The sequence below is a fragment of the Ranitomeya variabilis genome, chromosome 2 (assembly GCF_051348905.1).
Source record: "Ranitomeya variabilis isolate aRanVar5 chromosome 2, aRanVar5.hap1, whole genome shotgun sequence".
NCBI classification, from domain to species: Eukaryota; Metazoa; Chordata; class Amphibia; order Anura; family Dendrobatidae; genus Ranitomeya; species Ranitomeya variabilis.
In genome coordinates, this window is record NC_135233.1 from 300906180 (window position 1) to 300921318 (window position 15139).

A 15139-nucleotide genomic window follows, 5' to 3' on the forward strand; every position below is an offset into this window, starting at 1 on the left:
GTTTATTAAGCGTCATTAACCATAACACAAACAGTTCATTACATACATCAACGGAACACTAAACCACTGACAATTTGTTCCAATGGCAGATCCGTGTCTGCCCATAACCCCTTGTTAACTGTAGTTACCTTAAAGGAGCTCCGGCTCCACACACTGACTCCTGTCAATGCTGGTTCTCAGGGGAAAGCTGCCTCACTGGGATCACTGTCCTTGTGACCAGGGCACCTCGGATAGTCCAGACCCACAGTAGGAACTGTAGCTTCCCCAACACAGAAGCCGTCATAGGCTCTGTAGATGCAGCCTCTCCATGCGCTTTCAGGAAGTTCAGTCACAGGCACTTCCAACACACAAGCCATCAGTCCATGGTCTCACCAGGTGCTTGCAAGACTCCAGTCCATCCCAGGACAATCCAACACCCTGACCATTCCAGGACTCACACTCTCACCAGGTGCTTGCATGACTCCAGTCCATCCCAGGACAATCCAACACCCTGAGCATTCAGGTTCACGGTCTCTCAGGTGCTTCCAGGAAGCCTCCACTCACAGGAGCTTCCAACACATTCCACCAGGTCCACGGTCTCTCAGGTGCTTCCAGGAAGACTCCACTCACAGGAGTTTCCAACACAGACCACCAGGACCTTGCACATGGATCAAACAGATCCATACACTCTGACCCTGTGACCAGACCTCAGTCACATTATATGGTTGTAACCACTCCCCTAGATGGGAGTGTGTGTGGTTAGCCAGTCACACCCAGCTCACCAGCTAACCCTATAAGCCCACCCTTATAAGTAAACACAACAAACTCTTATGGAACTATAAGTCCCAGCATAACTATATCATTTTGGGCTTACAGCGCAGAGCACCTCTGCGACACATACAGGCCATTTACAATCCTGCCGGACTTTATCTCATCACCATAATTATGCCTCCAAGTGCATCCTAAAGCACACACACAGAGCCCCCTGGCTGTAACATGGGTTACCTCACCTCAGTGCTTATGCGTCCGCATGCATTGTTTCGCCGTGCCCGCTGAACGCAACATGTTGCATTTTTTGTCCCATCAAATATGTACAGGCATGCGCATGTGGATGAGTGTGTCAAAACAACGCATTTCTGTCTATGGGAATGCATTGGTACACAAGTACATGCATACGCATGCGTTCGATGCACATGCATACTTCAGACTGAGCATGTCCAGGAACTGATTTAGACATGCCCATTGTGTGCGGCATGTGTCAAGGAAATTCTACTGGAAAAACCTACACAAATTCTCCTGGTGATATCGAATGCATGCGCATAAACAACGCAAATGCAGGCAAAAACGCATACAAACACATGCACACGCAGCGTTTTTTGGCGTCATGCGTAAGATGATGCGGATAAAAAATGCTGCAAAAACATGCGTTTAAATGCGTTTTGGCATGTGTTTGCACATGCAGATGATATGATGCGCACAGATATGCTAATGTGAACTTAGCCTAAAAGCACTGTCATAAACCGGGGGTGTTTGCTTGCCCCTAGTTCATTGTGCAGGGGCTTATTTATCCCACTTCCCAGTTCCGGTTTGGAACTTGCAGCTCTCTGGCACCCCACTTACCCTCAAGTCAGTCAGGGAACTGTACCTAGGATAATTAGTCGCCAGAAAGGCTGCCCAGTCGTGTACTGACTATTGGGCATGCTGTCGTGAGGGTGATATAATTATTCCCAGCCACAGCTGAGCAATACACTTATAAACCCCGTTCCGTCACTGCCAGCGTTACCCTCCAGCGCAGGACACTTCGCTGCCACCAGCTCCTATTAATTAAGATTAATAATGGGTCAGGAGCCAACCCAATTAGTAGCGTAATTTACTTCAGAGAACTTAGGGTACGTTTTAGAGCAAGGAGCACGAGACTAGTAAATATTATAGCTTTTACTCTAAAAAGATTAGGCAGTGTTTACAAAAGTATATAAAAACGATATTACAAGGTGAGACAATTGTATATACAGGACGATTACAAATAAAAAGGGATTAAAGATAAAAATAAACTTGTATTTGTCTTATATCATGGCTGACCATGCAGCTTGGGGGAGGGGTGACATCAAAATGCATCACAGAGTCTCTCTTTAGCTGGCTCCCTGGGCAAGAACTAGTGCAAAATGAGCTCCCACTATCTTATACCCCCGGGTCGTGATGTCACTGAGCGGGTTGAGTTATCTAAGCAACCAAAACTTCCTTAATTTCATAACTCAGTGGGGCAAGCTCGTGGCACGATGACATGACCACCAGTGATCTTGGTTCGAGAGTAGCGATTTATTAAGTCTAAACATGACTTGCCTATTATCTCAGGCAAGCAGTAATGCATTTCTCAGTTTCTGCTGGTACGGGACATTATAACACTTTGCGTGTTGCTCTGCCCTGGCACATCCCAAATATGTAACTTTCATACTTATGTCCCTACCTGGGGTCAAATTATTCCATCTTGGATAACTCTCTGATACACAAAAAAGCAGATGGTTTCAGACAAAGAGCTGGGTGCTGCTCACTCGCATTCTTGAGGGAGGGTGGGAGTATAGGATTACACATGCAGGCAGAGTGAGAAGAGCTTTCTAGGCAGTGAGAAGAAAGAGGGGCTGTGGGGGAACCACAGCTGCAGTGTGTGTCTCACACAGACCTAATGGATGTAGCAGAGCTCAGTGTGCGTGATTATATAGAATCAACTACATTATATTCCTGACAAGTGCCAAAACATAAAAAAATATAAATGAGGTATCACTGTCATCGTACTAACCCAAAGAATAAAACTGCTTTATCAATTTTACCACATGAGGAACGGTATAAACCCCCCCCCAAAAAAGAAATTGATGAATTGCTGAGTTTTGTTCATTCTGCCTCACAAAAATCTAAGTTACAAGCAATAAAAAAATGTTATGTGCCCGAAAATGGTACCACTAAAAATGTCAGCTCGTCCCGCAAAAAACAAAACCTCAAATGACTCTGTGGGCCAAAATGTGGAAAAATTATAGCTCTCAAAATGTGGTGATGCAAAAACTATTTTTTGCAATAAAAAGCATCTTTTAGTGTGTGACAGCTGCCAAACATGAAAACCTCCATTTATCACCCCCTTAGTTAGGGAAAAATAACCCTCTTAGTTAGGGTGGGGGCTAAAGTTAGGATTAGGGTTGGGGCTAAAGTTATGGTTAGGGCTAAAGTTAGAGTTACGATCGGGATTAGGGTTAGGGTTACGATTGGGGTTAGGTTTGTGGCTAGGGTTATGGTTAGGGTTGGATTAGGGTTAGGGGTGTGTTGAGGTTAGGGTTGGAGTTAGAATTGGGGGGTTTCCACTGTTTAGGCACATCAGGGGCTCTCCAAACGCGGCATGGTGTCCGATCTTAATTCCAGCCAATTTTGCTTTGAAAAGTCAAATGGCGCTCCTTCCCTTCCGAGCTCTGCCATGCGCCCAGTGGTTTACCCCTATATATGGAATATCAGCATACTCAGGATAAATTGCACAACAACTTTTGGGGTCCAATTTCTCCTGTTATTCTTGGGAAAATATAAAATTTGGGGCAAAAAGATCATTTTTGTGAAAAAAAAATATGATTTTTTTATTTTTACAGCTCTACTTTATAAACTTCTGTGAAGCACTTGGGGGTTCAAAGTGCTCACCACACATCTAGATAAGTACCTTGGGGGGTCTACTTCCCAAAATGGTGTCACTTGTGGGCTTTTCCACTGTTTAAGCACATCAGGGGCTCTCCAAACGCGACATCTCAATTCCAGCCAATTTTGCATTGAGAAGTCAAATGGCGCTCCTTCCCTTCCGCGCTCTGCCATGCCACCAAACAGTGGTTTACCCACACATATGGGGTATCTGCATACTCAGGACAAATTATACAACAACTTTTAGTGTCCAATTTCTGTTGTTACCCTTGGTAAAGAAAACAAATTGGATCTGAAGTAATTTTTTTGTGAAAAAAGTTAAATGTTGATTTTTTTTAAATATTCCAAAAATTCCTGTGAAGCACCTGAAGGGTTAATAACCTTCTTGAATGTGGTTTTGCGCACCTTGAGGGGTGCAGTTTTTTAGAATGGTGTCACTTTTGGGTATTGTCTATCATATAGATCCCTCAAAGTGACTTCAAGTGTGATGTGGTCCCTAAAAAAAATGGTGTTGTAAAAATGAGAAATCGCTTGTCAACTTTTAACCCTTATAACTCCCTAACAAAAAAAATGTGGTTCCAAAATTGTGCTGATGTAAAGTAGACATGTGGGAAATGTTACTTATTAAGTACTTTGTGTGACATATCTGTGTGATTTAAGGGCATGAAAATTCAAAGTTGGAAAATTGCAAAATGTTCAAAGTTTTTGCTAAATCTTCATTTTTTTCACAAATAAATGCAAGTCATATCAAAAAAAGTTACCTCTACCATGAAGTACAATATGTCACGAGAAAATATTGTCAGAATCACCAGGATCCATGGAAGCGTTCCAGAGTTATAACCTCGTTAAGGGACAGTGGTCAGAATTGTAAAAATTGGCCTGGTCACTAACATGCAAACCACACTTGGGGGCAAAGGGGTTAATAAGTTGAACTACTTAAAGGTCAAGTGATTTTGCAAATGATATTTGCTAAAACTATTATTTCTTTATTACCTGGGAATAAAACTACAGCAAAACAAATAACCAAATATTTTTAGAAGAGCCTGTATGCAAACTTTAGATATCTACACGCATAAGGAACAAGTATTAAAACATATATAAATACTAACAATCTGAAACATTTTCGGAAATAGGTGGTTTATTTGCTCCAGTACACTGTATACTTCTAATCACTGCATTCATAGTGCCTTTAGAGTCATTTGGAAAAACAATTACACCTGCCTGATCCTAGCAAAGCTAATCCAAGTAGCTTTGGCCTAGAATTGTGATTTATTTGATAGGAAAAGCTCTTACATTTATAATAATGTCATATTGTCCTGCAACACAAAACCTGTACAATGGAAACTCAGTAAAGTGTTGAAGGCAAGAATGGAAACCTTTTCATAATTAAGGTTACGTGAAAAGAAAACTCAAAATTTAGTGGTAAAATCAGACATAGTTGTGCCAGAGCCAATACAATGTGTCACCTTTTTATTAAATGCTTCACTCGGCCAACTGTCCAGCTGTGCACATGGGTATATTCAGGCAGGCACATAGGCACGAATTCTGTATTTTCTACATTATGGGCCTTCCGTTCTTTTATTAAGTTATGCTTATTCCATTAATTTTAACTTTCCAAATAAACATTTTTTTCTCATAAAGAAGTAACCTGTGTTTTTTTTCGTAGTTGATGCCAACCCTCTAAGGCATAAGAGGAAGCATTTAACTGCGCACAGACTCCTACACACGTGGATCTGCCAGTTACTTCTCTTCAACACACCATGCTTAATAGTCCCTACATTCTGGGTTTGGCGACAATGTTGACTTAAGAATAATCAGCTTGCAGTCCGGCTACAAAACCAATGTCTTTAGGCTGCCTCTGGTTTTCTCTTCCCGTGCAATGTTTTTGCTCTTAACAATGACCCTTTTCAGTCTTGTCCAGGTACAGAACCTTCACCAAGTCTTCCAGCTCTGTCCGGCAAATTCGAGTTTCACACATGTGGCTAATCTGAGCTTCACCCGCACTGAAGATTTTCCACTGGCCTAAAATTAAGCAAGCAAGTAATAACTTAGAGGTTTCAAACTTAATTAGAAAGATTTGCAACATGAATTGTTAAAAAATATACTACAGGAAACAAACATTTATATACCTGTCTCACATATCACTGCTGAAAATGGCATATAACATGATATATTAAATTAAACAGCCTTTATGGATTAATCTATGCTACACTGTCTGCAATTTGTATTTTTGAGTATTCATTTTATTACTGAACAGCTACAGTGCTGTCAAGCCAAAAGGTTAATAAACCTGAAACCTGAATATTTAGGACAGTAAAAGTGAGGTTTTATTTTTCTTATTAGAATATCTTTGTGTGCAGAATTATTATACAATAAATGAAAAAAATAGAAATGTTCCCTTCTCATTTGTTTATTTTCATCTGTTACAGTGAGAATAATAACCAAACCACTGAAAATGTACAAAAATACACTTCTGATATTTACAAATATAGCCACTCTTCTTTTCAATAACAATGATAAGTCTTCCATCCATGGAGTCTATCAGTTTCTTAGTTTGTTGCTGATCAACTTTTTGGGCAGAACCAAGCACAGCGTCTAAGGCTACGTTCACATTTGCGTTGTGCGGCGCAGCGTCGGCGACGCAACGCACAATGCATGCAAAAACGCATGCAAAACGCAGCTTTTTGTGACGCATGCGTCCAATTTTGGCATGATTTTCGGCGCAAAAAAAATGCAACATGCAGCATCCTGTGCGCCCTGACGCTTGCGCCAAAAATGACGCATGCGTCACAAAACGCAAGACAACGCATGTCCATGCGCCCCCATGTTAAATATAGGGGAGCATGACGCATGCGCCGCTATGCATCGCCGAACCGGCGCCCGACGCAACGCAAATGTGAATGTAGCGACACTGTTCAGAGAGGTGTACTGATTTCCTTCGCCGTAAGGGTAAGTTCACACAGGACCTTAATTCCTCAGCAAAACCTGATCATCTTGGCAGGAAAGAAGCTGCGCCATAAATGCAGGTTTAGGTGCGTTTTTGGTGAATTTTTTTCATGCGTTTTTTTTCTCTTTGTGCTTGCCAATAAATTTGAGTGCACACAGAGTAAAAAAACAACTTCCTGTAGATAGAATGAATAGATCGATTGATAGAATAGATCGATTGATAGAATAGATAGGTTGATAGAATCGATAGAATAGATTGATACATTACCTGCAGTATCCTCTTCCCTGGCATTTTCCCACGGTGCAGAGGTTACCTCTGGTCAGGCTGTGAGGGAGCGCAGGCTCAGTGATGTCACCGCTCGATACTGAGCCTGCACCCGCTGTGTCTCATTCATTCCCCAGTCGCTTACAGCTCGGAGCGGTCGCATTAGCAGCTCCCGGTTGTAAGCTTTATCTCCCCCAGATACTGCGTGGGACACTCGTTATATTGGACTACGACGGATCAGGGAGTATACTTTTGCTTTTTTATTTTATTTTTTTTACAGAACATCGATGGCTTTGCTTTGGAATGGCAGAATAATAAAAAGATTGTCAAAACTGTGTGGTGTTTTATTTCATTAAGACTTTTTCCTTACTGTGTGTGTGTGTTTATTTAACTGCTATAAGATTAGTAATGGATATGTGCCTTATTGACACCTCTCCATTACTAAGCCGGCTTAATGTCACCTTACAATAGCAAGGTGACATTAACCCTTCAGTACCCTGCTTGCCACCACTACAGGGCAAGTGGGAAGAGCCCGGCAAAGCACCAGAATAGGTGCGCCTTTTCTCGGCAGCTGCGGGCTGCTATTTTTAGGCTGGGGGGCCTATATCAATGGCCCCTTACCAGCCTGAGAATACCAGCCCCCAGCTGTGAGCTTTAGAAAGGCTGGTTGTCAAAAATGGGGGGGACTCCATGCAGTTTTTTTTTTAATTATTTATTTAAATAATTAAAAAAAAAAAGCATGAGGACCCCTCTATTCTTGATAACTAGCCTTGCTGAAGCTGACAGCTGGGGGTTGCAGCCCCAGCTGTGAGTTTTGTCTGGCTGGTTATCAAAAATAGGGGGGTAACCCACGGTGTTTAAAAAAAAATTATTTATAGCGCAGGAGCGGCAGATGAAAACTCCCATCTGCCGCTCTTGCTGCCGTATGTGTCCCTATTACTGCACCTGATACCCCAATACTGAGCCGCTGCTGCCACATGTGTCCCTATTACTGCACCTGCTGTGTGGTTCTCTGTACCCTCTAAAGTAATGCCGGGTGCAAGTGCCCTAGAAAACAGTGCCCACATTTTGCCCCCTAGAAAGTAATATTGCCCTGTGTGCCCCTTGGATAGTCACATTAACCTGAGTTTCCCTATAACAATAAGTGCCCACTTTACATTTAATAATGTCCTGAGTCTCCCCCCTGTACAGCTCCCCTATACAGTTTAATGCCCCTCACTGTATAGTACCATCCACAAAGTATACTGACCCCTTATTAGCCTCCAAACTGTTTGATGGCTCCAACACTGTATGATGGCCCTTCACTGTAATCCCCACACTGTATGATGCCCCTTCACTGTAATCCCCACACTGTATGATGGCCTCATAGATAACCTCCACGTAGTATAATGTGCCAGATAGTCCTCATATAGTACAAGGCAGCACCCCCATAGGCAGACCCTGTAGTATAAGACAGTACCCCTCTAGGCAGATCCTGTAGTATAAGACAGTACCCCTGTAGGCAGACCCTGTAGTATAAAGCAGCACCCCCATTGGCAGACCCTGTAGTATAAGGCAGCACTCCATAGGCAGACCCTATAGTATAAGACAGCATCCCTACATAGACAGATCCTGTAGTATAAGGCAGCACCCCCATAGGCAGATCCTGTAGCATAGCACAGCACCCCCATAGGCAGATCCTGTAGTATAAGGCAGCACTCCCCCATAGGCAGATCCTGTATATAAGGCAGCACCCCCTCATAGGCAGGTCCTGTATATAAGGCAGCACCCCCCTCATAGGCAGGTCCTGTATATAAGGCAGCACCCCCTCATAGGCAGATCCTGTATATAAGGCAGCACCCCCCATAGGCAGATCCTATATATAAGGCTGCACCCCTCCATAGGCAGATCCTGTATATAAGGCAGCACCCCCCATAGGCAGATCCTGTATATAAGGCAGCACCCTCCCATAGGCAGATCCTGTATATAAGGCAGCACCCCCAAATAGGCAGATCCTGCATATAAGGCAGCACCTCAATAGGCAGATGCTGTATATAAGGCAGCTCACCCCCCTAATAGCCAGATCCTGTATATAAGGCAGCACCCCCCCAATAGCCAGATCCTGTATATAAGGAAGCACCCCCAATAGGTATATGCTGTATATAAGGCAGCACCCCCCCAATAGCCAGATCCTGTACATAAGGCAGCACCCCCTCAATAGGCAGATCCTGCATATAAGGCAGCACCCCCCCAATAGGCAGATCCTGCATATAAGGCAGCACCCCCCAATAGGCAGATCCTGCATATAAAGCAGCACCCCCCATAGGCAGATCTGTTGTGAATTTGGATTCTGGGCTCCCCCGGTGGCCGCTTGTGGAATTGGACTTGTCATTCTCTTTCCTGTTTCACCTGGTTCCATCAGTAGTGGGTGTCGCTATTTAAGCTCATTTCTCTGGTGGTTTCTTGCCGGTCAACAATGTTATCTGATGCCTCTCAGTGCTTGTTCCTGCTTCTGACAACTACTAGATAAGTTGGACTTTTGTCCATGTTTCATTTTGCCTATTTGTTCCAGTTCACAGCTGAAGTTTTGTTACTGTGTCTGGAAAGCTCTCGTTGATCAGGGATTGCTACTCTGGCGTTATGAGTTAATGCCAGAGTTTAAGGTAATCTCTGGATGGTGTTTTGTTAGTGTTTTTCTGCTGACCATGAAAGTATACTATCTGTCTTCTGCTATCTAGTAAGCGGACCTCAAATTTGCTAAGACTATTTTTCTGCTGCGTTTGTTGTTTCATCTGAACTCACCGTCATTATATGTGGGGGGCTATTGTCTTCTTTTGAATATTTCTCTAGAGGTGAGCCAGGTCTTATATTTTCCTCTGCTAGCTATTTAGGTCTTAGGCCAGAGCTGGGCATCTAGCAATAAATAGGAAATGCTACCTGGCTATTTCTAGTTGCGCGGCAGGCTTAGTTCATGGTCAGTATAGTTCCATCTTCCGAGAGCTTGTCCCTCTATAGGCTTGCTATGATCTCTGCCCGCAGAGATCATGACAGTTTGACCGGCCAGTAAAGTGTTAAAGACCCAGGTTGAGAAAGGAGAGTTATTAGAAGTCTGCTGGAATTTTTTTTTTTTTTTTTTTTTTTTTTTTTTTTTTTTTTTTTCCTCCAGTTTGCCTTGCTGCAGTCTTTTTTCTCTCTCTCCTCCTAATCTCTGTATTGCTCTGTGTGCACCTGACGATAATGGATCTTCAGAGTGTAACTGCGGGTTTGAATAATCTCATCACGAAAGTACAAAATTTACAAGATTTTGTGGTACATGCTCCAGTATCTGAGCCGAGAATTCCTTTGCCGGAGTTCTTCACAGGGAATAGAGCTAGCTTCCAGAATTTCCGAAATAATTGTAAGCTTTATTTGTCCCTGAAGTCTCGTTCAGCTGGAGACCCTGCTCAGCAGGTTAGGATTGTGATTTCCTTGCTCAGGGGTGACCCTCAAGATTGGGCCTTCTCATTGCCAGCAGGGGATCCTGCGTTGCGCGATGTGGATGCGTTTTTTCTGGCCTTGGGCTTGCTTTATGAGGAACCTCATTTGGAACTTCAGGCAGAAAAAACTTTGATGGCACTATCTCAAGGGCAAGACGAAGCTGAGGTTTACTGCCAAAAATTCCGTAAATGGTCTGTGCTTACTCAGTGGAATGAGTGCGCCTTGGCGGCAACTTTCAGAGAAGGTCTCTCTGATGCCGTTAAGGATGTTATGGTGGGGTTCCCTGTGCCTGCAGGTCTGAATGAGTCCATGACAATGGCTATTCAGATTGATAGGCGTCTGCGGGAGCGCAAACCGGTGCACCATCTGGCGGTGTCTATGGAAAAGACGCCAGAAAGTATGCAGTGTGATAGAATTCTGTCCAGGAGCGAGCGACAGAATTTTAGACGGAAGAATGGATTGTGCTTCTATTGTGGGGATTCTACTCATGTTATATCAGCATGCTCTAGGCGTACAAAGAAGCTTGATAAGTCTGTTGCCATTGGCACCATTCAGTCTAAGTTTATTTTGTCTGTAACCCTGATTTGCTCTTTGTCATCCATTGTCACGGACGCCTATGTTGACTCTGGCGCCGCTCTGAGTCTTATGGATTGGTCCTTTGCCAATCGTTGTGGTTTTGATTTAGAGCCTTTGGAGACTCTTATTCCTCTGAAGGGGATTGACTCCACCCCATTGGCTAATAATAAACCACAATACTGGACACAAGTAACCATGCGTATCAATCCGGATCACCAGGAGATTATTCGTTTCCTGGTGCTGTATAATTTACATGACGATTTGGTACTGGGATTGCCATGGTTGCAGTCTCACAATCCAGTCTTGGACTGGAGAGCAATGTCTGTGTTGAGCTGGGGATGTAAGGGTATTCATGGGGACTTACCTTTGGTTTCTATTTCGTCGTCCATTCCCTCTGAAGTCCCTGAGTTCCTCTCTGATTATCAAGACGTCTTTGACGAACCCAAGCTTGGGTCGTTACCTCCGCACCGTGAGTGCGATTGTGCCATAGATTTGATACCGGGTTGCAAATATCCAAAGGGTCGTTTGTTTAATCTGTCTGTGCCGGAACATGCTGCTATGCGGGAATATATAAAGGAGTCTTTGGAAAAGGGACATATTCGTCCATCTTCTTCTCCCTTGGGAGCTGGGTTTTTCTTTGTCTCAAAAAAGGACGGCTCTTTGAGACCATGTATTGATTATCGGCTTCTGAATAAGATCACTGTTAAGTACCAATACCCATTGCCATTGCTTACTGATTTGTTTGCTCGTATAGAGGGTGCTAAGTGGTTCTCCAAAATTGATCTTCGTGGGGCGTACAATTTGGTGCGGATCAGGCAGGGGGATGAGTGGAAGACCGCATTTAATACGCCCGAGGGCCACTTTGAGTATTTGGTCATGCCTTTTGGTCTTTCTAATGCCCCTTCAGTTTTCCAGTCTTTTATGCATGATATTTTCCGCGATTTTCTGGATAAATTTATGATAATATATCTGGATGATATTCTGATTTTTTCTGATGACTGGGACTCTCATGTCCAGCAGGTCAGGAGAGTTTTTCAGGTTCTGCGGTCTAATTCTTTATGTGTGAAGGGGTCTAAGTGCGTTTTTGGGGTCCAGAAAATTTCCTTTTTGGGGTATATTTTTTCTCCCTCTTCCATTGAGATGGATCCCGTCAAGGTGCAAGCTATTTGTGACTGGACTCAGCCCTCCTCTCTTAAGGGTCTTCAGAGATTTTTGGGCTTTGCCAACTTTTACCGCCGATTTATTGCTGGTTTTTCGGATGTCGTTAAACCACTGACTGATTTGACCAGACATGGCGCTGATGTTGCTAATTGGTCCCCTCATGCTGTAGAGGCCTTTCAGGAGCTTAAGCACCGTTTTGCCTCTGCCCCTGTGTTGCGTCAGCCTGATGTGAATCTGCCTTTTCAGGTTGAGGTTGACGCTTCGGAGATCGGAGCTGGGGCAGTGTTGTCGCAGAAAGGTTCCGACTGCTCCGTCATTAGGCCTTGTGCTTTCTTTTCTCGCAAATTTTCGCCCGCAGAGCGGAATTATGATGTTGGGAATAGGGAGCTTTTGGCCATGAAGTGGGCGTTTGAGGAGTGGCGCCATTGGCTAGAGGGGGCTAAGCATCAGGTGGTGGTATTGACTGACCACAAAAATTTGATTTATCTTGAGACTGCCAGGCGCCTGAATCCTAGACAGGCGCGCTGGTCTTTATTTTTTTCTCGCTTTAATTTTGTGGTGTCATACCTACCGGGTTCTAAGAATGTTAAGGCAGATGCCCTTTCTAGGAGTTTTGACCCGGACTCTCCTGGTAATGCTGAACCCACAGGTATCCTTAGGGAGGGAGTAATTTTGTCGGCCGTTTCTCCTGATCTGCGGCGGTCCTTGCAAGAGTTTCAGGCGGATAGACCGGATCGTTGTCCGCCTGATAGACTGTTTGTTCCGGATGATTGGACCAGTAGAGTCATCTCTGAGGTACATTCTTCTGCATTGGCAGGTCATCCCGGAATTTTTGGTACCAGGGATTTGGTGGCAAGATCCTTCTGGTGGCCTTCCCTGTCACGAGATGTGCGAGTCTTTGTGCAGTCATGTGACATTTGTGCTCGGGCCAAGTCTTGTAGTTCTCGGGCTAGCGGACTGCTGTTGCCCTTGCCTATTCCTAAGAGGCCTTGGACACACATCTCGATGGATTTTATTTCAGATCTGCCTGTTTCCCAGAAGATGTCTGTCATCTGGGTGGTCTGTGACCGTTTCTCTAAAATGGTCCATTTGGTTCCTCTGCCCAAGTTGCCTTCTTCTTCTGAGTTGGTTCCTCTGTTTTTTCAGAATGTTGTCCGATTGCACGGTATTCCTGAGAATATTGTTTCTGACAGAGGTACCCAATTTGTGTCTAGATTTTGGCGGGCATTCTGTGCTAGGATGGGCATAGATTTGTCTTTTTCATCTGCTTTTCACCCTCAGACTAATGGCCAGACCGAGCGGACTAATCAGACCCTGGAGACATATCTGAGGTGTTTTGTCTCTGCTGACCAGGATGATTGGGTTGCTTTTTTGCCATTGGCAGAGTTCGCCCTCAATAATCGGGCCAGCTCTTCCACCTTGGTGTCCCCGTTTTTCTGTAATTCGGGGTTTCACCCTCGATTTTCCTCCGGTCAGGTGGAATCCTCGGATTGTCCTGGAGTGGATGCGGTGGTGGAGAGATTGCATCACATCTGGGGGCAGGTTATGGACAATTTGAAGTTGTCCCAGGAGAAGACTCAGCGTTTTGCCAACCGTCATCGTCGTGTTGGTTCTCGGCTTTGTGTTGGAGATTTGGTGTGGTTGTCTTCTCGTTTTGTCCCTATGAGGGTCTCTTCTCCTAAGTTTAAACCTCGGTTCATCGGCCCTTATAGAATATTGGAGATTCTTAATCCTGTTTCTTTCCGTTTGGACCTCCCTGCGTCCTTTTCCATTCATAACGTTTTTCATCGGTCGTTATTGCGCAGGTATGAGGTACCTGTTGTACCTTCAGTTGAGCCTCCTGCTCCGGTGTTGGTTGAGGGTGAGTTGGAGTACGTTGTGGAGAAAATTTTGGACTCTCGTGTTTCCAGACGGAGACTCCAGTATCTGGTCAACTGGAAGGGTTACGGCCAGGAGGATAATTCTTGGGTCAATGCATCTGATGTTCATGCTTCTGATCTTGTTCGTGCCTTCCATAGGGCTCATCCTGGTCGCCCTGGTGGATCTGGTGAGGGTTCGGTGCCCCCTCCTTGAGGGGGGGGTACTGTTGTGAATTTGGATTCTGGGCTCCCCCGGTGGCCGCTTGTGGAATTGGACTTGTCATTCTCTTTCCTGTTTCACCTGGTTCCATCAGTAGTGGGTGTCGCTATTTAAGCTCATTTCTCTGGTGGTTTCTTGCCGGTCAACAATGTTATCTGATGCCTCTCAGTGCTTGTTCCTGCTTCTGACAACTACTAGATAAGTTGGACTTTTGTCCATGTTTCATTTTGCCTATTTGTTCCAGTTCACAGCTGAAGTTTTGTTACTGTGTCTGGAAAGCTCTCGTTGATCAGGGATTGCTACTCTGGCGTTATGAGTTAATGCCAGAGTTTAAGGTAATCTCTGGATGGTGTTTTGTTAGTGTTTTTCTGCTGACCATGAAAGTATACTATCTGTCTTCTGCTATCTAGTAAGCGGACCTCAAATTTGCTAAGACTATTTTTCTGCTGCGTTTGTTGTTTCATCTGAACTCACCGTCATTATATGTGGGGGGCTATTGTCTTCTTTTGAATATTTCTCTAGAGGTGAGCCAGGTCTTATATTTTCCTCTGCTAGCTATTTAGGTCTTAGGCCAGAGCTGGGCATCTAGCAATAAATAGGAAATGCTACCTGGCTATTTCTAGTTGCGCGGCAGGCTTAGTTCATGGTCAGTATAGTTCCATCTTCCGAGAGCTTGTCCCTCTATAGGCTTGCTATGATCTCTGCCCGCAGAGATCATGACACAGATCCTATAAATAAGCAATAAATACTCACCTCTCTTCCTCCTTGTTCCAGCGGCGCTCCCTGCGCCTGCTCATCTGCTGACAGCGGGCACTGGGCGGTGACGTCATCGCGCCCGCTGTCAGTGTGGGGGATGATGGGAGAAGGAGCACAGCACTCCTTCCCTCATCAATGCGGTGAGCTGTATCGGCTAGATGCCGATACAGCTCACCTTGCGATAACGGGCGGGGGACCCACTGCTGGCACAGGGTCCCCTGCCTGCTCAGGGGCCCCATAGCAGCAGAGCAGGGA

General features: G+C 44.6%; 1 protein-coding gene across 3 annotated transcripts in view; it reads right to left on the reverse strand.

The window, feature by feature from the left end:
• Nucleotides 1-4598: 4598 nt before the first annotated feature.
• The window catches only part of CHRDL1 (chordin like 1), a 205942-nt gene continuing 195401 nt past the window's right edge, over nt 4599-15139 (reverse strand). For 2 of the 3 annotated variants that reach the window (XM_077285153.1, XM_077285154.1), the window contains one exon: nt 4600-5667. In XM_077285153.1, coding sequence (XP_077141268.1) covers nt 5537-5667 — 131 coding nt within the window. In that variant the 3' untranslated portion in view covers nt 4600-5536. Of the gene's footprint in view, nt 5668-15139 lie in introns of all 3 variants that reach the window. The other variant, XM_077285155.1, reaches the window with a different exon arrangement.